This window comes from Sinocyclocheilus grahami, unplaced genomic scaffold (assembly GCF_001515645.1).
Source record: "Sinocyclocheilus grahami isolate Dianchi unplaced genomic scaffold, SAMN03320097.WGS_v1.1 scaffold288.1, whole genome shotgun sequence".
NCBI classification, from domain to species: Eukaryota; Metazoa; Chordata; class Actinopteri; order Cypriniformes; family Cyprinidae; genus Sinocyclocheilus; species Sinocyclocheilus grahami.
In genome coordinates this window covers 1,432,249-1,456,903 of record NW_015505467.1, presented here as the reverse complement: position 1 = coordinate 1,456,903, position 24,655 = coordinate 1,432,249, and the positions used below count along the sequence as shown (strand labels likewise).

Here is a 24,655-nt window from a genome sequence, read left to right as displayed (position 1 = left end):
TAGTCATTTACTCATTATCCCAGCTATATATACCTTGCTCACTCTGTCTGTCATTGCTGCTATTTTGTATTGTCTTCTGAGTTCATAGTTGTCTCATGTTCATCGTGTTTTCGGTTTTCTGTGTTTTGGATTACCTTTTGCCATGTTTTTGTTCTGTTCTGTTCATTTGTTACTTAATAAACAACTGCACTTGGATCTATCTTGTTTTCTCCTGGCATTCCGTGACAGAAAATAGCAGCTACTACAAGATCCAGCAGTTTGTTTTTCCTTTTTTGAATCATGGACCTTCGGATCGTCCCTCCTGCCACAGGGAAGGCGCGAGTGATCCGACACCGGACTCTGATGGCTTGGAGGCAGGAAGGAATGGAGGTTGGTGGGTTTGCCCAGACCTTTTGGACATTGGCGGTGGGCCTAAATTACAATGATGCTGCACTTAAGGACCTCCTTAACATCTGTCTGGATAATCCTTTGCCCCAGTGGGAGGTGAAAGGACTCGAGATCCTAGACTTCTGGGGCTTCGTCAGATATCTCCAGGGTCGAAGTCAGTGGGCAAAACCAGCCCAATCAGAAACCTTCTGCAGGGATTTTCCCACCACCTCTATCCTTCAGACTCCCACTAAGCGGCGGAGGGTGAGAAGGAGGACAGGAATGCCCACTCCCGAGCCCGCTCCAGTCCGGGAGCTCACCGAGCCCACTCCCGAGCCCGCTCCAGTCCGGGAGTTCAGCGAGCCCGCTCCAGTCCGGGAGCTCACAGAGTCCAGTCTAGCTCGGGAGCTCACAGAGCCCAGTCCAGAGCCCGCTCCAGTCCGGGAGCTAGCGGGGACTGTTGCGGAGCAATCTGCTTGTCCTGTTGCAGCCGCTGAGGCTGATACTAAACTCTCTCTGCTCTTGTTTTCAGGTACTCCTGAGTTGCTGAGAGGGTTTTCTGTCCCACCAATGTTGCCTGACAGGATTCCAGCTCCGCCCTGGTTGGCCGCCTGGGTTCTGGTGTGGCAGAAGCCTCACTGGCTCATTCCTCCAGCTCCGTCCTGGCTATCTGCTGGGGTTCCTGTATGGTTGGGGCCCAACTGGTTCATCCTGCCGGCCCTGCCTTGGCCTTCCACCCTGCCGGTTCCGCTCTTAGACGCTGGTCTACCTCAGTTCCCTGAAACCCCTTCCTTGGCATGGTCCTGGCCCACCATCCCCCCCCCTGGTCCGCCTCAGTTCCACCTCCCTCCTGAACTTTTTATGTTTTCTGGTGGAGCGTCTGGTATCCGCTCCGTAGAGGGGGGGTAATGTCACAGTGTCTGGTTGTGGTGCCCTGGACTGGCCACTTGAGGTCACTCTCCTGTTTTTGTGTTATATGTTGTGAACTCCATTTCCCATAGTCTCTTGTCTGTCATTCTGTCTGATCATTAGCACCTGCTTATTATTTCCGGTCATTATCACCTGTTAGTCATTTACTCATTATCCCAGCTATATATATATATATATATATATACCTTGCTCACTCTGTCATTGCTGCTATTTTGTATTGTCTTCTGAGTTCATAGTGGTCTCATGTTCATCGTGTTTTCAGTTCTGCGTTTTGGATTACCTTTTGCCGCGCTTTTGTTCTGTTCATTTGTTACTTAATAAACAACTGCACTTGGATCTACCTTGTTTTCTTTCTCCTGGCATTCCGTGACAATGACAGTGAATACATTTATTATAAGATTTCTATTTTAAATAAATGCTGTTCTTGGACCCTCTATTCATTAAAGAATGCTGGAAAACATGTATAATGGTCTCCACAAAAATACTAAGCTGCACAACTCTTTTTAACATCCATAATAATGAAAAAGGGAGCACCAAATCAGCATATTAGAATGATTTCTGAAGGATCATGTGACACTGAAAGTAATGACTGCTGAAAATTAATCTTTGCCATCACATGAATAAATAGCATTTTAAAAGATACTAAAATTGAAGGCAGTTATTTTAAATTGTAAAAACATTTCATGATATTACTGTTTTTATGTACAGGTATTTTGACCAAAAATTCAGCCTTGGTGAGCATAAGATCATAAAATCTTAATGATCCCAAACTGTTGAACAGTACGGTAGAATGTTTAATACCTACATCCATGTACTATTATAACTAACTAAGATTTTTATTACCACAATATCTTCAACAGATTATGGTGACCGTTATTTCTCACACACAAAATGTTAACTTTTATTGCATTACTTCATAAAACTTTGCTTTAACTACTCTACATCTCAATTTAATGTCTTTTCCTTTCTTTACAACTAGTTGCTCATTTCTACTGGTTTAACCAGTGTGTTGAACAGCACAATGAAATGGATCTAATAATAATACTGTACCACAGAAACTACAGTGTTAAAAAGACAGAGCAAATAAAGGACAACTCAACACTGCACAAAACCTAAAGAGACATCAAAGATATGAAGGCATCTATCCCATACCTTAGATTAGTAGATGTATGACGTTTTAAAAGAATCCATTAGAGCAGATAACACCATCCCTTCCAAAAACTACAGTGCTCATTGCTAAAAGCTCTTTGATCTTTCAAGCAGAAGACTTCACTTCCTGACTATGTGGACGTTTTAAAGTTGCTGCTTTCTGCATAGCTGAAGTGATGTGTCACATAAGAGTGAGCGTGAGAGAGAGAGTCTGGCCAGGCCAGTACACCAGCAAGCTCTCAAAGGCAGCTTCAGCTCTGCTTCAAATGAGAACCAGCTGACAAGTTAGATTCACACCCTTGATGTCTCCCACTGTACAGGCATCACTAGCTCAGCAAGAAGCAAGCACAAATATCCATCAGTTCTGTCACAGGTTGATTCATGGCCTTTGGCTGTTGACATTACACAGTGGCAAAAATAAAGCGATCTGTTTAATAAGGCACTGTTTATAAAATTGCATTAATTTGTTGCCTTGGAGCTAAATTAAAGCAACACTATGTGTTGTCAGCATGTTCAGGGCTAGCCTGACATTCCCTCAATTGGGCTTATAACTCGCAATAACTCGTGTTTATGCGATTCTGTTTAAAAAAGTCAAAATTGTCAGTTTAAATCTCGCAATTCTGACTTTATAACTCCTAATTGCAAGTTTATATCTCACAATTCTGAGAAAACAAATGTCTGAATTGCAAGAAAAAAAATGTCAGAACTGTGAGATAATTTACTTAAAATATAAAAATCCATCAAAAAAGTGTCAATTATTTTGTATGTTATACACTATATAATATAAATAAGGAGTTTAATAAAGATAATTATTTATATCAATCTGTTGTTCTCAACACGACAAGCAATTTTGCCCCTAATAAAGTTTTTGTATTTGGCTACTAACAGTCAAGAGCATTCTTGAGACCAAATATGTGATCTGTTAATAAAACAATCAAGGTAAAAAATGTTTTAAGGTAAATATAACTTAAAGTGTAAATATTTAACTGTGCATATTTTTAGATACAGTAGATGCTAGCTATGAAATTAGCTTTAGCAAGACAAAGTAGAAGTCACAAAAATTGTAAGAATGGCATTTACATCCATGATATACAATATAATACATCATCTGAGATTAAGTGGAAATTCAACTGTGGTTGAACGTTCATGCTGAAAAATTTCAAAATTCTCCTGTGATGCATGTTCACTGTTGGACATTATTAAACACCCAGGATGATCTTGTGTCTGAAAGTGAGCCAATCCCTAAATCCCAGAAAAGCGCCTCACTATTAATGGCCATTATTTTGAAGTTAAATGTTCAACAAGTACATATGAATTTGATCTTGCATACTGTGAGAGGTCAAAATGTAATATGTAAACTTCAATGGCTGGTTAATTTTTGACAGCCATTTACACATGATGCATCTAACAATACACTGATGCTGAACATTCAAAGATATGTAGCACCAAACTAGACAAGATTTCAGTGTTGCTGAATCAGATTGATTCATTATTCACATAGAGACTACTAGAGCCTCAAGTATTAGACAATCAGCAGAACAACTCAATTACAATTGTAACTTTTAACTGTGCATAACAAAATAATCTTTTTAATGTTTACTTTAGGGATGCACGATATATCGGCCACCATATCGGTATCGGCCGATAAATGCTAATTTTTCTGTTATCGGTATCGGCCCGATAAGAAAATTTGGCCGATATCTTTAAGCCGATAAATAATGCATTATTTCCTTCAGAGACACTTCAGATGCGCGCTGTTCGTTTGCAGCCTTTTGTGCAATTGTACGTTGTAATATTGTGTTTATTTGATGTATATCTGATTTATCTCACATAGAATGCATCTGGTTAAGTTAAAAGAGCGCTTCAGTTTACCGGTGATAAACTCAAACAGCAGTGCACAACATTAATAACTATGATTGGGAATGTCGTGTATATAACATTCTAATGAGAAAATTATTATAATAAAACATTGTGAATTCTTTGGGTTTATTTGCCGTGTTTCAGCGCGTTGTTATGGGAAGAGTGCATCCACAACAGGATCACACATTCTGACTATAGCACGCAATAACTGCATCATTTTGTACATATATAAGTTGTAATATTATGTTTATGTTGTATTAATATTAATCTCAGGATGCATTTCCTTGAGTTAAATAAGCTGCCAGCAAAACGCTTCAGTTTACCATGTTCATTCAGCTCTTCAGCTTCAGCACGCGCAGCTCAACGGCTGCTATTTAAAACAGTGGTATTAATTTGTTACTTTTTCAAAATCATTGATATATTATTAATAACAACAACCACTTGTATTTTTCTCTTATTATTTTCATCAACAATATGGTTTAGTAATTAAAATCATTTAATTATTGTCTGTGCAGAGGCTATTCCATTTTATTGGTGACGCATTCATTTTGATTCTTTACACGTGTAATGATGTCCAATGACTTGTTTGCATTATTTATGCATTATTTTATTTATTTTGTAAGACTTTTTTATGACAAAATTTGGTAATGGGAGAGTAAAATTATTTTTAAAACGTACACCGTTCAAACTAGGCTGCTTATGTTGAAGTGTTCGGGATGTGGTTTTTAATGATGAGACCTTTTTTGTAATCAGGCTCTCAAAAAGTATATAAAAATTTGGATATAGATTTATCGGCCAACATATCGGTTATCGGCTTTCAAAAATAAAGAATTATCGGTTATTGGTATCGGCCAAAATTTTCATATCGGTGCATCCCTAGTTTACTTTGTTATTTACATATTTAATGAAGTTCTCAAATGGTGTGTGAGGATGTTGTTTCCATCTTACCTTATATGTAAGTGTTCTGTTTTATTTCTTTCTGAACGGTCTGCAAAACACAAAGCATAAAGCATGAACTAAATTTCTTTGTAACACATTTTATTTAACTGTTTGTGAATTAATATTTGCTACATGCAGTGACTAAATTCTCAGGCACAGCTGGCAGTAGTGACGCTGTCTGTTTGGCTGGTTAATGGTACTGATAAACCTGTTTTAAAGAGCAAAGCTTTAAGGAGAGAGCTAAAGGCTACAACACCAACAACACACTTTTTCATGAAACCTCGCTCAGCATTCACATCACTCAGGTCCATTTTAACAGCTCTTACAACAGGTTCCTGGTTTCAGAGGTAAAGCACATTCATTTGTCTCCCCTTTCACTTTTGAACACATGTTGAGCATATCTGAACTTATAAGGTCTGCTCTCCCCTCTCTACAGGACATCTACCTCAAACGCTGCAAACGCAGAGCTGTTAAAATCATCAAGGACTCCAACCACCCTGGTAACTGTCTTTTCACTTCGCTGCCATCTGGTAAGCGCTTCCGCAGCCTGATGGCAAAAACCGAGAGACTTAGGAGGAGCTTCTTACCCCAGGCCATCAGGCTCCTAAACTCAAACTCAGTCTCTTAACACCAACATGACTTTACTTAATTATCAGTAAGACACTTAATATACTGACATTGCCACTTGCACACAGCAATTTCTGTTATATTCTATTTATTTACTTTTTTTTTTAACTCTATTGCTGCTATTGAACTACCCTGTACAACCTGTTTGCACATTCTTCTCTTGTACATTCCTGCTCATCTTAATATTTAAGTCTACAGTATACTGTCCTGCACATTTTATTTTATTCTTATTATAATTTTTTTTAGGGATGCACGATATATCGGCCACCATATTGGTATCGGCCGATAAATGCTAATTTTTTCTGTTATCGGTATCGGCCCAATAAGAAAATTTGGCCGATATCTTAAAGCCGATAAATAATGCATTATTTCCTTCAGAGACACTTCAGATGTGCGCTGTTCGTTTGCAGCCTTTTGTGCAATTGTACGTTGTAATATTGTGTTTATTTGATGTATATCTGATAATCTTCATATAGAATGCGTTTGGTTAAGTTAAAAGAGCGCTTCAGTTTACCGGTGATAAACTCAAACAGCAGTGCACAACATTAATAACTATGATTGGGAATGTCGTGTATATAAAATTCTAATGAGAACATTATTATAATAAAACGTTGTGAATTCTTTGGGTTTAGTTGCCGTGTTTCAGCGCGTTGTTATGGGAAGAGCGCATCCACAACAGGATCACACATTCTGACTATAGCATGCAATAACTGCGTCATTTTGTACATATATAAGTTGTAATATTATGTTTATGTTGTATTAATATTAATCTCAGGATGCATTTCCTTGAGTTAAATAAGCTGCCAGCAAAACACTTCAGTTTACCATGTTCATTCAGCTCTTCAGCTTCAGCACGCGCAGCTCAAACGGCTGCTATTTAAAACAGTGGTATTAATTTGTTACTTTTTCAAAATCATTGATATATTATTAATAACAACAACCACTTGTATTGTTCTCTTATTATTTTCATCAACAATATGGTTTAGTAATTAAAATCATTTAATTATTGTCCGTGCAGAGGCTATTCCGTTTTATTGATCTATGGCGCATTCATTTTGATTCTTTACACGTGTAATGATGTCCAGTGACTTGTTTGCATTATTTTATTTGTAAGACTTTTTTATGACTAAATTTGGTAATGGGAGAGTAAAATTATTTTTAAAACATACACCGTTCAAACTAGGCTGCTTATGTTGAAGTGTTCGGGATGTGGTTTTTAATGATGAGACCTTTTTTGTAATCAGGCTCTCAAAAAGTATATAAAAATTTGGATATAGATTTATCGGCCAACATATCGGTTATCGGCTTTCAAAAATAAAGGATTATCGGTATCGGCCAAAATTTTCATATCGGTGCATCCCTAATTTTTTTTCCCATACCTATATTTATATATATTTTTCTTGTGTTTGCATTCTTTAATAATTACACTGTATTATTAAATTGGAGCGGACCTGACTTACATTTCACTGCTGGTCATATATTCTGTATATAACCATGTATGTGACAAATAAAAATATTGAATCTTGAATAACACATTATTAAAGCTTATGAAACTACAAAGCTTGTAGAACAAGACCAGCATGTTTCACTACACCACACAAAAATAGGATCCTTGTTATTCCTGACAGCATTGAGCATTCATAGAAAATGTTTAACTTTCCCCAGGTAATGAAAGTGAACTCATAAAACATAATGACTGCTTTGGCAAAGGGGTCTTTGTTGCAGTTGTCTACTGACCTATCACTGTCCCCAGACACACCTGCTGGGCCCAGTTTCTGTTCTCACTGTGACTCTGTGTGTGTGTGTTTGTCAAAGCTACGAGAAAGTGAAATCGCCTACCTCACTCATAATAGCATTAGTTAAGTCATTGATTTGAGTTTATATTATTATCACTTAAATCATTGTATTTTTTACAAGTTAAGCATAAAAGACAAAATATCAAAGAACTGGAAATATATAGTCCTACCTGCATATTGCAGAGAACAGTAAGTAGACTCATAACCCACTTTCTGATTCAAATGTTTGCAAGAGGAAGCACAACTCCCGGTGAAAGTGACGTCTCTTTTTTTTCATTAGGTATGTTGACACAACCAGGGTGCCATGCAGGAATGCAGTCAATCAGGAAGTATTTCTCTTCTGACATTAGTGCACCAAAACATTAGTTAACCAATAGTCAAATATTCTCGCACACATATAATACATACTGGCCCTCCATCCAAACACATCACATACTTTACCTATCAGTACAGATGCCCACCTTAATAATGTGAGCAGTTCGTATACAAATACATCCTGATATCACAATACATTATCTGCTTTATCACTGTCACTGCTCCAGGAAGATGGTGCGGTTTTGTGCTGATAGTAGGATAGCAACCAGCTTTCACTTAAAAGAGTACTGATATTATTACAAGTGATTATACAAAACTGGTCTCAGTCTCAGATCAGTATAAAGAGACAGAAGTTCCCAATAGAAATTTGGGAAGACTGGTTGTGTTTTCAAATGCATGTTATAAGCCCACACTCACAGTTCTTGCAGAGATGGATTACATGTGGAGCAGCATTTTCCTGTGAACCATGTCGCTCTGAGACACTGAAAATCATGAATTGCTCACGTGTAAAAATTGCCATGCTTCAATACATATTAGCGCTGGGCAACAATTAATTTTTTTAATCGCGATTAATCGCAATGTTATGCACAAAATTCAATAATGAGTTCAAAAATAGAGTATTGCGCACTTTTTTCTTTAAAAATATACTGCTATATGAACAAAAGTTCAATTACATTTAGCTTGCAAACACTTTAAACAAATAAGGTGCTTTTTTTTTTTACAGCAGTATTCCTTTTACAGAGTAGCAGTTAAAATATTTCTTGTAAATTCCAACTTAAACATTAAATGAATCCAATTAAATATAAAAAACCAAAGCTATTTGCCACTGCCAGGGCATTAAAGTTTTTATAGAAAATATTTTATAGTTTGTTATAGAAAAACAAGTTATGCTCAGAGTCCAGAGCCTCGATTATAACATTATAACAGGCACCTTCCGAGTAGAGACCTGCACTCCTGCGGGACTATCGCGGGACAACACTTGATGGGCGAGTGCGGGTAGAGTCTCGTGTGTGTGCGGGATGCGGGAGAATAAGGGTGTACTCACACTAGGCAATCTTAACCGTGCCCGAGTGCGTTTGACCCCCAATTTGTGTGGGTCCTACTTCTCCGAAAGTTATATGAATACAGTACAATCATTAATATAATTAATATACGTTAATCTTCATACAAAAACATTGTGCCTAACACTGACTAAGAATGATACAAATCAAATATCAGAGCAAGCTTTTGGTGTTTTATTTACATACACACTGACATGATGACAAAATAAGACTCAATGTAATTTAATCACAAGTGGCAACAGGGGATGCATGTTAATACCAGGTGTAAATGTCAGTCGGTCTCTGCCTACCCCTTGTTATCGGATCACATGAGACAGATGTTAATACCAGGGGCTGGTTGCGTAAACACAGCCACTATGTTAAGACCATGTCTAAATAACTGACCAATTAGAAGTTACCCAAATTGTAATGAGTCTTACATTTTGGATTTAACTTAGACAAATCCATTTTTTATTAACTGACTTTAACAAGCTATGACAAAAATTAGATGATTAGTGTTTATAAGACTTGTCTAAGCAATCTGCCCCAGGTGTAAACAGGGCTTTTGAGAAAAATAAAAAAAGCAAAGGATAACTAGAATTTATGGAGGATTAAAGAAGGCTCTCATTCTGAAATTTATGACACTTTGAGACATCAAAGTGATTCCTATTCTCAGCTAAAAAAAAAATGTGAGACATGACTTTTGTGGATAAAGAGCTGGTTTAGACAAGTTAGAAGGCATTATGAACAGTCTACGGGGTACATTTGTGCTGACAGAGTGTCTCTGTGTGTATAGCCTGTCTGTGCAGGACAACACTTTTACTCATTGTACTGAGAGACAAAACCTTTTCACACTGACCTAAAATCAGTCTTCCAGATTGCAGCAAACAGCACAGGTTAGAAACTAAATTCATTTTGAAAGTGCTAGAGGCCTGTTCATAAAGCCTCATTCCAAATCATAGAGATAACTGTAGAGATAAACACACTGGCGCACCTTAAAGGAATAGTTCATGTAAAAATTAAAATTCTGCCATCAATATTTGCTAGAATACAAAAGACAATTGTCTCAAAGATAAATGTCTAAATGTTTTTTGTCAATACAATGTAAACCAGTTCCTTAAAGGGTTAGTTCACCCAAAAATGAAAATTGGCTTGTGTTTTACTCACGCTCGAAGCATAGGTGTATATGACTTTCTTCTTTCAGACAAATCCAGTCCGAGTTATATTAAAAATTGTCCTGGCTATTCCAAGTTCAATCATTACAGTCAGCGGGTGTTGCAGTTGAACAGTCCACAAGTCGTCAAATAAATCGTGCGCATTCATAATAAAACGTGCTTCACCCGGCTCCGGGGGGTGAATAAAGGCCTTCTGTAGTGAATCCATGCGTTTTTGTAAGAAAAATATCCATGTCGTAGCACGTCGGCGTTGCGTGATTAGTGACGAAAGCGGAGAGACAACAAAACAAAACACCAGTCATGAATTAGAAGTACAAACCGCATTTGTAGATTTGCAAAGAAAAATGTCGGAGGATTTCGATATAAGCCAAGAGGAGACTGGTTTTCCTTTGCTAAAGTAAGGAAACTTTCCTTCCTTTGCTCCTATAAACAAACTCGCGAGACTAGCATATCTCAGAGATGTGCACACTGCGCATACGTCATACGCCTTCCGCCAGAACGGATGGTGACCAGGGGGCCTGGTGTTCAGCAGAAATCCTGGCATCCAGTTTATTGAGTGAGGGGACTGTGACGATTTGTTAATCTAATGAATAATTGATTTGTTAAATCAAATAAAAATTAGTGTGTCAGATTGGTCGAGATGCTACAACGGCTTCTGTGTATGACAGATAACGGAAGTGAAAGAAAAGTGTTTATTACGTTTGAAATATGGATATTTTTCTTCCAAAAACGCATGGATTCACTACAGAAGGCCTTTATTCACCCCCGTAGCCGTGTGAGGCACATTTTATTATGAATGCGTGTGCTTTATTTGACGACTTGTGGACTGTTCAACTGCAACACCCGCTGACTGCAATGATAAAGCTTGGAATAGCCAGGACAATTTTTAATATAACTCCGACTGGATTCGTCTGAAAGAAGAAAGTCATATACACCTAGGTTGCTTCGAGGCTGAGTAAAACACAAGCCAATTTTCATTTTTGGGTGAACTAACCCTTTAAATGTTCCTCAAAATATATTATTTTGTTTTCAACAAAAGAAAGAAACGCATACAGCATAGGAACAACATGAGGGTTAATTATGAAAACAATTTAATCATCAGATGAAATATTCCTAATAGAAATTGTTAACACACTGTGCATAGAAAGATGTACTGTATATTTAAAAAAATATGTTTATATTACCTGTAGGCCTAAGCACAATTTCTTTTTTGTACAACATAAATATTAAAAGAAAAAATTTGTTTTATTTAAAGAAATCAGAGAGAAGCCATGCAGCAGGCAAAATCACAGATGTCTGTCCTCTAAATGTAAAATGCCACTGACACAGCAGCCTGATGTGGTCACTGATGATTAAATATGTCAATGAGTCACACTGCAGTCTCTCTGGGCACAGAACATTCCCAGAAGACACAACAAGCAACACATACTCTAATCAGACACACTGTCAGTGCAATGCTGGATGAGCTGTGAAACTCACATTATAGACAACACATTCACCTGCAAGAAAACAATACTGTACAAAGTGCATATTATTACAATAATAATGACTTCCATTCTCGCTTGGTCTGCAATAGCGTAATGGAATGCACTGAACAGTGTGCACGGGGGTAGGCAAATACATATGCTGACAGGTGGTAGGACAGCCTGTTGTAGCCCTCGGACCGAGCGATATGATTGAACGAACATTTCATGGTCCTACGCCTTCCACATACAATATAAATACATTTAGACCACTTAACTTAGTGATTGCTATTGGGACGTGAAGACACTTTTAACCAGCATAACAAAAAATATTTTTGAACCAAATCACCTACCCTGCATTTAAACATTAAACTAATATGTAAACCCAATTAAATTGAAACACAGCCACAACATCAAAAACAGTTGGTATTGAGCAAACGTCAATTTATTTTTTGTTAGTCAAGGCAGGTGTGATTTACTGTATTCATGTACGTATTAAAGAAAGCAGGGAAAACTCCCGTTCAATAGCTCACATCTTCAAACAACACAAAGCGGTGATATTTTGTTCCCCAATGAATCCCTGTTTAATGAATTGGCTAAATTGGTTGAGTAAATCATCAATGGTTTACTCAAAAAACACGGTTATTTATCACTGGCATAAAAATGTAACGTACAAAAAGGGTCAATGAAAAATCCCAGCCATTCAAGCACAAAACACCACTCGAAAATCTAATTCGAAGTCCAGAACTAATACTGTGTAACGCTGAAATATTGTACATTTTAAACGTTTTTATAAACACAAGGCTTTCCTGGCAGGTACTGTGCAATGCAGACAGTAGTTACTGCTATGATATCATAGTCTGCTGGAACATGTTGAAACTGGAGCATTTCTTCATGACTTTAGGAGACTTTAAGCAGAGGAGAGATGAGCAAGGCTTTGGACACTGTATGTTATATGGATATATCTGTACCCACTGAAACCAGTTTCATTGTCCTGTCACATGACCAACATAAAAAAAATCATATGAAAGATTGAAGAACATGTGAAAGACAGTTTAAGACAGATATGCCGTCTGTCCAGACACACATATGACGCTGCACAGATGGTATACTTTCACACAGGCTGCAACAAGCACAGCTGCTGCCTCCTGTTCCCTCAGTTGTGTCACCTGTTGTGTGTCAACACAGTGGAAAGCTGTAAGCTGCTGTTGGGGTCATAAAACCAGTGATATCATGATTAGTTGTCATGGTGACCAGGGGGCCTGGTGTTCAGCAGAAATCCTGGCATCCAGTTTATTGAGTGAGGGGACTGTGACGATTTGTTAATCTAATGAATAATTGATTTGTTAAATCAAATAAAAATTAGTGTGTCAGATTGGTCGAGATGCTACAACGGCTTCTGTGTATGACAGATAACGGAAGTGAAAGAAAAGTGTTTATTACGTTTGAAATATGGATATTTTTCTTCCAAAAACGCATGGATTCACTACAGAAGGCCTTTATTCACCCCCGTAGCCGTGTGAGGCACATTTTATTATGAATGCGTGTGCTTTATTTGACGACTTGTGGACTGTTCAACTGCAACACCCGCTGACTGCAATGATAAAGCTTGGAATAGCCAGGACAATTTTTAATATAACTCCGACTGGATTCGTCTGAAAGAAGAAAGTCATATACACCTAGGTTGCTTCGAGGCTGAGTAAAACACAAGCCAATTTTCATTTTTGGGTGAACTAACCCTTTAAATGTTCCTCAAAATATATTATTTTGTTTTCAACAAAAGAAAGAAACGCATACAGCATAGGAACAACATGAGGGTTAATTATGAAAACAATTTAATCATCAGATGAAATATTCCTAATAGAAATTGTTAACACACTGTGCATAGAAAGATGTACTGTATATTTAAAAAAATATGTTTATATTACCTGTAGGCCTAAGCACAATTTCTTTTTTGTACAACATAAATATTAAAAGAAAAAATTTGTTTTATTTAAAGAAATCAGAGAGAAGCCATGCAGCAGGCAAAATCACAGATGTCTGTCCTCTAAATGTAAAATGCCACTGACACAGCAGCCTGATGTGGTCACTGATGATTAAATATGTCAATGAGTCACACTGCAGTCTCTCTGGGCACAGAACATTCCCAGAAGACACAACAAGCAACACATACTCTAATCAGACACACTGTCAGTGCAATGCTGGATGAGCTGTGAAACTCACATTATAGACAACACATTCACCTGCAAGAAAACAATACTGTACAAAGTGCATATTATTACAATAATAATGACTTCCATTCTCGCTTGGTCTGCAATAGCGTAATGGAATGCACTGAACAGTGTGCACGGGGGTAGGCAAATACATATGCTGACAGGTGGTAGGACAGCCTGTTGTAGCCCTCGGACCGAGCGATATGATTGAACGAACATTTCATGGTCCTACGCCTTCCACATACAATATAAATACATTTAGACCACTTAACTTAGTGATTGCTATTGGGACGTGAAGACACTTTTAACCAGCATAACAAAAAATATTTTTGAACCAAATCACCTACCCTGCATTTAAACATTAAACTAATATGTAAACCCAATTAAATTGAAACACAGCCACAACATCAAAAACAGTTGGTATTGAGCAAACGTCAATTTATTTTTTGTTAGTCAAGGCAGGTGTGATTTACTGTATTCATGTACGTATTAAAGAAAGCAGGGAAAACTCCCGTTCAATAGCTCACATCTTCAAACAACACAAAGCGGTGATATTTTGTTCCCCAATGAATCCCTGTTTAATGAATTGGCTAAATTGGTTGAGTAAATCATCAATGGTTTACTCAAAAAACACGGTTATTTATCACTGGCATAAAAATGTAAAAACGTACAAAAAGGGTCAATGAAAAATCCCAGCCATTCAAGCACAAAACACCACTCGAAAATCTAATTCGAAGTCCAGAACTAATACTGTGTAACGTTTTTATAAACACAAGGCTTTCCTGGCAGGTACTGTGCAATGCAGACAGTAGTTACTGCTATGATATCATAGTCTGCTGGAACATGTTGAAACTGGAGCATTTCTTCATGACTTTAGGAGACTTTAAGCAGAGGAGAGATGAGCAAGGCTTTGGACACTGTATGTTATATGGATATATCTGTACCCACTGAAACCAGTTTCATTGTCCTGTCACATGACCAACATAAAAAAAATCATATGAAAGATTGAAGAACATGTGAAAGACAGTTTAAGACAGATATGCCGTCTGTCCAGACACACATATGACGCTGCACAGATGGTATACTTTCACACAGGCTGCAACAAGCACAGCTGCTGCCTCCTGTTCCCTCAGTTGTGTCACCTGTTGTGTGTCAACACAGTGGAAAGCTGTAAGCTGCTGTTTTAACTGCCACTCACTGCTGACTCACCAATTCTCTACCAGAGTAATGCTGAGGAGACCAAGAGGAACTTTCCACTATAGATCAATTTTGGTTAATGTTCAGTGTTATTAACCAAATAATAACAGGCTAAATAATAAACATAAAAAGTCATTAAACTATCAAAAACAAAACTGACATGTAACAAAACACTTCAGCTGATTTTTCATAACTCAGCAAGTTTATTAACCCACTGATTCTTGAGCATTGTGAAAAAAAACCCCTACAAAATAAAAAACGGGTTTATTTATCAAGTTATTAATCTAGGTTAATCTGTTCAGCATGTTAAGAGGTATTTATGTATGACTTGAGGGCAACTCCTTCCATTTTCTCACAGAATGTGTTTTCCTTTGCTGTCAAATATGGGTCAGCACCATTGGATAAATAAATAATGTGACAAAAATGTATTATTAATATTGTTAAAAAATGCATTCACTTTATTGAGTGAATTAATCGGGAGTACAGAATGCTTTTAAAGATGAATTCAAACATTTGACAGGACTGACATCTAGTAGTGTAGTGTTCACAATTGATTTCACACATGTATGATCCCATTTTTATATTTGGGTGTATCTACTAACAGGACCTATTTACAATTGATCGGAATAGGTTAATAAAATCAAATATATGTTGCAATATAAACATGTAAAGAAATGTCCAAAATGTAAAAGATGTTTTTGATATTGTTTGATTTTCTTATCCTAAATATCTGTGCTGACAAAAAGTAGGAACAAAGTTGCAAAAAGCAAAAACAAGGTAGCCTAACTTTAGGGGAAGTGAGTGATAATTCAATGAAATTGAAATGGTACCTTTGCGATAATATTAGGTAGCCTACTGTAGCCTGAAATTCCAGAAAGTCGCAGAAGTTCGCTGTCTTGTGGAACTGAAGCACGAATCTGAAATCTGTCACAGCCCTAAATAGGCTAATAAAGTTTTAATCTTCGTTAATAATTTTAACAGTAATAACTGTCCTACCTGCTGAATTTCTTCTTCTCGTAATGACAGCATTTGAAAAATCTGCATCTCCATCTTCATAGCGGGCTTCAGCCATTAGTAGGCTATAACAATATGTCCGTGTTCCGTATATAGCACAAAACTAACGAGATTGATGAATTCTCCCTCTCGCAGACGATAAAAACGCGGACTTAATAAATCTCTTACTTAATGAAAGGTAAGTTCTATGACTAGAGTTAGGCTATCGCAGATTTGTGTCTGTTAAACGGAGAGTGATGAACTGAACCCTGAGCTCGGCGCGAGCATCTTTACAAACACACAATATGCTGTGCACGCGTGTCTGTGCATGCTGTTCAGCAGAGGGCGGGAAAAAATCTGACCAAGGTAGGCTAACTTATTTTCTAAAAAGAACTTACTCCAGCTGCTGCTATATATATATATATACAGTCATGTGAAAAAGAAAGGACATTCTTTTGAATTCCATTGTTTTCCATATCAGGACATAATTCAAAAAAAAAAAAATCTGGTCCTTGGCAGGTCTTCAAATTTGGAAAATAAAAGCTCAGATGAACAACAACACATGACATATCACACAGTGTCATTATTTATTTAAAAAACAACTAGGCCAAAATGGAAAAGCCATGGGTGACAAACTATGGATACCCTTACTGTTAACATATATAGCCTAAAGAGGGTAAGTAACAGTCAGGCACTGCTAAGCAGATACCTTTGATTAACTGATCATCAGCAAGTGTGAGCATCTCTATGACAGCAGAAGTTTTGGCCGTTTGCTGGTCTGGAGCCTTCAGGTGTGTGTTTACACAATGCCACAGAGGAAAGACATCAGCAATGATCTTAAAAAAGCAATTGTTGCTGCCATAAATCTGAGAAGGGTAATAAGGGCATTTCCAAACCATCTTTCCAAAACCAATCTTCCCATGAGTGGACGTCCTGTGAAATTCACCCTATGGTCAGACCGTACAATATTCGGAGGAATTGCAGACAACCCAAGAACTACACCTCAGACTCTACAGGCCTCAGTTTACATGTTAAATGATAAAGTTTGTGACAGTACAATGAGAAAATACCAGACAAGTATGGCATGTTTGGACGGGTTGCCAGAAGAAAGCCTCTTCTCACTAAAAAGAACATGACACACTAGCCTAGGTTACATACGCTATCATGGCACGGATAGCTAAGGTTTGCAAAGTTGCTATGAATGTTGGGACAAAACTGCTTCCATACTGAGATTTTAAAATCTCATAGGTGTTGGGTGAAGCCCTGCCTGCTGCGCTAAAATGTCTGCTAACGAGGTACTATTCTTTGTTTGGAGACAGCCTTCCCCTTCTGCAGTCCACTAAAGCGAACAAAGAGCTGATCTGATCTGATTTAAAGCTCTGTTTGTGATACAGGTAAATGCATAACAGATATACTGTAGGGCTGGGTCTCCTTCATCAGGAGGGATCACTTGCAAGGTTACCACTTGATTCCTGAAAGGGGTAGTGGGAACCTTACCCTGCCAGGCTGGGGTCTCAGTCTGCCGGCCTGAACTACTGTAAGCATGTCTTGTTGAAGGAGAGGGCTTGTAAGTCGGGTGAGCAGACAGAGGTGATAGCAGTCAGGAGGGCTCTCTCTCTCTCTCTCTACACACTTAAAGAGCACACTATATTTGAAAAGCTCTATGGCAAATGAATCATTAAATCACATGAACCACTGGTGCTTGAACTGTTGTTGCATATGGCATATATATTTTTATTTTATTTTCTGCTTACACATTTTAGTTGTTGAACTGATATTGCAATTATCCGTATTTTAAAATGATTTTCAAGGTTCTTTGATTTTCAGTAATGCATAGTAAGTGATGCACTGCTGCCCTCTTGTGTTTGTTTTCAAATAGTCAGTCTGAATATTTTTTTTGTGATTAAAGGCACAATATGTCAGATTTTTAAATTAAAATATCCAAAAACCACTAGAACAGTGTAATATATTTTGCTGACTTGTGTACTTTCATTATCCCAAATGTTTCGAAGAATGTTTAAATCCAGAGAAATAAGCAATTTTAACTAGTGACACGGAGCGTGTCCATAGTGTCATTGTGTCGCCTGCCAATGAAGTCATAACCCCTCGATTTCCGTTTTGTTTTGTAGAAAACATGGAAACACCAAAGATGCTTTAATATGTTATGGGTTTTATTAGACAGGTGATGACCACACAGAGTAGCATTATAAGAGAACTTTCAAATGTATCTAGTCTGATAAAACAGCGCTGCTTTTTTCCCCCACATACGCACGACCGGAAGGAGTGGAAGCGGTCAACTGTGGCATAATAAAAGCTCCGCTGCTTTCGAGTCGTGTGTCACGCTCGTTCAGCGGCCTCGTTTCGTTTCGACGGCTTTCAGCCTCACCCTGCTTCATTCTACTACGTTAATAAATCATTAGCTCATCCATGAACATGATTTCTGCCCGAGTCCCATCGGAATGCATCGGCTGTGGGGATGAAGACAACAACTCCCATGATTCCACACTCAGTCACAGCGTCATCAAACTACGCCTTTGTCTCTTTGTTTATTTTGAATACGCGCCCTCCAGCGGCGAAAATTGCATATTGTGCCTTTACCTTGGAAAGCTGACATGGAAAAAATTATAGAAACATTCAATGCTTTTTATAAGAAAATAAGTAAGATAACCTTCTTATTTTCTACTTTTTCTCTGATAGTGTTAAAGTAATCAAATGACATGCGTTTATGATCAAAACACTCACAAAAAAGATAATGTGCTGGAGAAATGCTGTCCTCTTTCCTCTGAGAATGACAATCAACTACTAGCCTTTGATGACATTTAGATGCACCAGGAGCAATCTCTAGTGGTAGACTTCCTTCCAAGCTTCTCTGACAGCTGGTAGCTTTGGCATTTTTTTCCGCGAATAAGCTGGCAACCATCAGCACAAAGTTCTCTACACCCCACAACCAGTCACTGCTCTCTACAAACTGATCTCCTTCTCTCCTTTCATGTATAACGATGTCTAGACCATATTTTACAAGATGTCTCACCCTCTTGCCATCCCTTTTACCTGCACTCACACACATCAACAACACAACTGAAGTAATCCCACTGCAGTTCCATGTCACTGAAACTCTGTGGCTGGCAAAAGCTTCAACATTTCTGTCCTTATTCTGCTGGACCACCACAACCTCCTGTCCACACTTTCAGATCTAGTTATCACAGAAATTACACCTCACCCATCAGTCAATTGTAATATCACTGTTCGACTGGTTCTACAGCAAAAACACCAACCAGAATAGCCTGGAACAATTCAACTTTACAGCACAACTGCTCAAGACTGCACTATAAGCCTTCAATCCAGCACAATGTGTACATTGTTCTGCTGTGTATTGTTACAGTTACATAGCTTTCTCTATTTAAATTTATAGTGTTTACAATGCAGCCTGCATTTTTTAGGCTAGGTGTACATACACAATACAACTCTTGACACCGCACCACAGATGGCACACATTTTCAAACACTGTTACAGTCCTGGTACAATAATGATTTTTTCCCCCCCTTTCTTTCTTTTTTTTTTTTTGTTCAATCAATGCATAATTTATCTTCTTTTATTCAGTTTGACATTTTCTGAATTCAAAGTTTTAGATAGCTTTTTTTTTCAGTGTATATCAATAAAGTCTGATTTCTGTAAAGCCACTTTTTAGGGCTTCTCTTGGGCTGTGTTCTCGTGCCATTTACGTTTTGACCAGCAGGTGTCGCCAGCGTGCGATGTTTCGAGCGCTTCCAAACCCCAGTTCCTAAAAGTGAGTCATTTTGCGAAGCAATTAGTCTAATAATTTGACATGCGTTTATGATCAAAACACTCACAAAAAAGATAATGTGCTGGAGAAATGCTGTCCTCTTTCCTCTGAGAATGACAATCAACTACTAGCCTTTGATGACATTTAGATGCACCAGGAGCAATCTCTAGTGGTAGACTTCCTTCCAAGCTTCTCTGACAGCTGGTAGCTTTGGCATTTTTTTCCGCGAATAAGCTGGCAACCATCAGCACAAAGTTCTCTACACCCCACAACCAGTCACTGCTCTCTACAAACTGATCTCCTTCTCTCCTTTCATGTATAACGATGTCTAGACCATATTTTACAAGATGTCTCACCCTCTTGCCATCCCTTTTACCTGCACTCACACACATCAACAACACAACTGAAGTAATCCCACTGCAGTTCCATGTCACTGAAACTCTGTGGCTGGCAAAAGCTTCAACATTTCTGTCCTTATTCTGCTGGACCACCACAACCTCCTGTCCACACTTTCAGATCTAGTTATCACAGAAATTACACCTCACCCATCAGTCAATTGTAATATCACTGTTCGACTGGTTCTACAGCAAAAACACCAACCAGAATAGCCTGGAACAATTCAACTTTACAGCACAACTGCTCAAGACTGCACTATAAGCCTTAAATCCAGCACAATGTGTACATTGTTCTGCTGTGTATTGTTACAGTTACATAGCTTTCTCTATTTAAATTTATAGTGTTTACAATGCAGCCTGCATTTTTTAGGCTAGGTGTACATACACAATACAATTCTTGACACCGCACCACAGATGGCACACATTTTCAAACACTGTTACAGTCCTGGTACAATAACGATTTTTTTCCCCCCTTCTTTCTTTTTTTTTTTGTTCAATCAATGCATAATTTATCTTCTTTTATTCAGTTTGACATTTTCTGAATTCAAAGTTTTAGATAGCTTTTTTTTTCAGTGTATATCAATAAAGTCTGATTTCTGTAAAGCCACTTTTTAGGGCTTCTCTTGGGCTGTGTTCTCGTGCCATTTACGTTTTGACCAGCAGGTGTCGCCAGCGTGCGATGTTTCGAGCGCTTCCAAAACCCAGTTCCTAAAAGTGAGTCATTTTGCGAAGCAATTAGTCTAATAATTCAGTTTCAAAAAGCGTCGTTTCTCCCATCACTGAGTGCTTTTGGCTTTTTAAAATCACTGGTGTTTTTAGTATGGATTCCTTCAGAATTCTACTGAGACAAGCGCTCTTCTTCTGGGATATATTACAGTTGGTTTTTGGTTCATTACCGCCACTAACTGGACAGGAGTGGGGATCTTATGGTGGGGGGCGCACCAAAGGAAAGAAAAAATAAATGTACTCTCATTTTTGGTAGTCTACGGCCATACTGAACCCAGTCAACCCATAGAAAAGACAACACACTTTATGAAGACATAATCGAATATTATATGTATTTATAATCATATATATATACATATATATGTATATATATATTTATAATAGCCTATTCAAATAAGTACGTTAGAACAACAAGACATTATAATTTATTGTTAATTATTTTTATTCTTGTGGCGAGTTTTTATATTTATTAACAACGGTAGGTCTATCTTAAATGACTGTAGATCGCTTATCTGAAATGGAATAATTTAAGGACACTTAATAAGAAGAAATGTAGCTCTTTTCTGTTGGACTATGATCGTACGAGTACCGTGAATAGCCTAATAATTGTAATGTTATAATTCAGACGATTAAAAAATTATATAAGCAAGCGCCCAAGCAGCAGCCAATCACCGGTCGGGTGTAGAGAGCAGAGGCGGGGCTTGTGATCGAGCTCACCTTTCTAATCCACGCTCAGGTGACCGAGCGAGCGCAGTGGCGCAGAGATCTCTGGATCTTTAAAGTGTGGTGATCATCTGATGGACTCAACAGAACCTTCGCCGCGATCTGCACTGAGCTATCATTATGAAAACGATAACGAGACGGGATTATGATCGGTTTAACGCCAGTGGAATATGACACAGGGAAACAGAGCTGTTGAGGCGAAGGTTTGTCAGGTGTGGAAGAAAAAGCGTTTGGACATTGAAGGCGAGGTATGTGTTATTTAACAATACTGTTCAAGCTGTTGCGGTTTTATTGATTTATTTTGTGGAATTTGTTTTTATTGCAGTTCGAACGTAAACAGGTTGTTTTAGGTTGTCTGGGAAAACAGACAACTCAAGATGGAGCCATGAAACAAAATCCTAGTTATTTACATAACTAACTACATAGTTAATAAACTACCTTGTTGTCTATACGCACACTCATAAGTCTATTCTAAAGAGCTTGTGTAGTTTACTGAAACAACTTCTTTAGCTTCTTCTTTGTTGACCTAACATGAAAAATGAAGCAAAACTTTTGATCATTTATTATTATTATTATTATTATTTAGAAAATGGTTGTTTTATTCCCCAACGATATAATAGGAATCTAGGCCTATAGTTTGCAGACTTCAGTTGATTTGAAGTGAAGTGTTTATTTAGTGTTAAGATTCGATTGTGTATTATGTTACTTTTATGGGATCACGTTTACAAGGGATCATATCTATATTTTAACCATGGATCACATTTATTTAAAGTGTAACTCGTTTTAAAAGCTGGGATTGGTACTTCGAGCAAGTTATGCCACAAGAGTTGCTTGTATATTCAACTGTTTACACACTGATAATCAGACCAAGAGAGTGCAAACAGTGGTGGGGATGGGAAAGAAAGAGGAGCTGAGCAGGAATAAGGATGAAGAAACAGACATAGAAACCACCAGATATGACAACACTGGGAGAATCTCCGAAAATCACTGATAGATTTAGTAGGAAAGTCCCTCTTTGTGATGTTATTCTTCGCAACAGGTGAAAGTCACACATCTTAGTTTCTGGTTGCACCTGTGATGTAATTTGACTTTGTAGCTGTATGTTTTTGCCAAGTACAAACAAGCGGAAATAGATTGTCCTAGTAAGAATATCTCTTTGGGTTTGGGACTTTAGTCTTTGCAACTTCAGGGATCTTATCTATGCACAATCAGCTTGTAACACTCCAAAGAGAAAGGAAAACTTGAAATCGCATCATATGACACCTTTAAAGATTACTGCTTACAGCAGCAAAAGACGTACAAGTGTCACAGTTGCCTGTCATGCATATCATTCCAAAGCTTGTCCATGATGCATTCCAGCAGCTACCAAGCAGAATGATGTCATTTTAGTATTTATACTATTATAGATTTTAATTAATAATTTAAATGTTCTTTTTTTCAGTTTAGTTTAATTTTTAGTAATTTTGTTATAGTATGTGCACAAATTATTCTGTTTAGCTTTACTTTATTTTAGTTTTAGCTCTGTTTTAGTATTTATTAATTTCCCATTTTAGTGCTACAACTTTTCAAATGTTTTGTTTATTTTAGGGTTCAGATTTGCTCCTTATTTCATTATAATATCTTAATAACCCTGGCTGAATATAGTGGAATGTTTGGTTTTTGAAAGAAGAAGCACTTCAGGTTGATATTGTACAACATTTACAGATTAACAGAAACCAGATTAACAGCTTTAACTTCTCTCTAAACTTCAGTAGACAATTCCAACTGCTACCCTTGGCTTGCTCTAGCCTGGTTCAGCCTTGTCTTGTGCTGAGGATTAAAACAAACACACACACACAAACCAACCTTCAGGACTGCATAGCTGTGATATTAGACTCAGTAGGGGATGCTATGACAATAGTGACTGATTATGACATCACTTAAACTATGAATTATGTCACAATGTGCAAAAACATCTTTTAAATCCCTGCCTTTAGTTATTTCATTAATTTCTGGTTTAATATGTTCTGTTTATAAATCTGGTTTACTCACACTGAATCATCTTAAGACTCCTGGTGAAAAAAATGTCTCAATGGGACTGAAAAGAGCGTTCAGACTTCAAAAAGCATTTGGTGTGTCTCATCTCTGCGTTTGATCTGACTCATGTAATTGCAGCAAGCGTGCATCTCTCTTGCTTTGTGAGACAACCCATGTCATAAGGGCTCTCTGTGTGCAAACATTCTCTCTCTTTCTATCATTTTTTCGGATCTCTCATTTTGTTTGTCCTTCCCCTTTGAAACCTACACAAACAGCCTTTTCTCAGTTGGTTGGCTACATATGAAATGCTAGCAAGCCATCGATGTTATACACTCTTAAAAATAAAGGTGCTTTAAAAGGTTTTTCGGCAGTGCCATAGAAGAACCATTTTTGGTTCCACAAAGAATCATTCAGTCAAAGGTTCTTTAAAGAACCATCTCTTTCTTACCTTTTTATAATATGAAGAACCTTCTTTCACCACAAAGAACCTTTTGTGAAACAGAAAGGCTCTTCAGATGTTAAAGGTTCTTTATGGAACCATTTAGACAAAATGGTTCTTCTATGGCATCGTGAAGCACCTTTATTTTTAAGAGTGTAGAATGCCTGTTATGCCAGGATTTCAGCAGTGTTTAGGGCAGGATTGTTATCCTTAGGCATTTTCAAATATTAAATAAACGCATTATGAATTCATTTTGAACAAATCCTGAGCTATAATAGTGTTTTGTTGTTGCAGTATTGGCACATGATACTGAAGTTTTTTTTTTTTTAAGTGTGATGCTAAGAGCAGGCTTTGTTTATTTTGTGCCCTTTTTTTTGTCCTGTAGTCCTGTTAACTTAACATCTGTTAACCCCTGTTTGCTTGGTTTTGCCTGTTGTTTTGTGTTAGTTTTTTGCTTTTTTTGTCCCCCCCCCCTTTTGTCTGTTTTTCAGTCTCCAAAATACCCCCCA

General features: G+C 37.7%; 2 protein-coding genes across 4 annotated transcripts in view; one reads left to right on the top strand and one right to left on the bottom strand.

Annotated features, from left to right (window-relative positions):
• Nucleotides 1-16,342, bottom strand: part of sh3d19 (SH3 domain containing 19) — a 29,326-nt gene extending 12,984 nt beyond the window's left edge. The window contains exons 1-2 of the mRNA XM_016292599.1: nucleotides 16,067-16,342; nucleotides 5,254-5,293 (exon numbers count right to left, since the gene is read on the bottom strand). Coding sequence (XP_016148085.1) covers nucleotides 5,254-5,293; nucleotides 16,067-16,142 — 116 coding nt within the window. The 5' untranslated portion in view covers nucleotides 16,143-16,342. The remainder of the gene's footprint in view (nucleotides 1-5,253; nucleotides 5,294-16,066) is intronic.
• Nucleotides 16,343-21,715: 5,373 nt separating this feature from the next.
• fhip1aa (FHF complex subunit HOOK interacting protein 1Aa) overlaps nucleotides 21,716-24,655 on the top strand; it is a 24,391-nt gene continuing 21,451 nt past the window's right edge. For all 3 annotated transcript variants that reach the window (XM_016292583.1, XM_016292581.1, XM_016292582.1), the window contains exon 1: nucleotides 21,716-21,939. The gene's annotated coding sequence lies outside the window, so the exon portion shown is untranslated. The remainder of the gene's footprint in view (nucleotides 21,940-24,655) is intronic.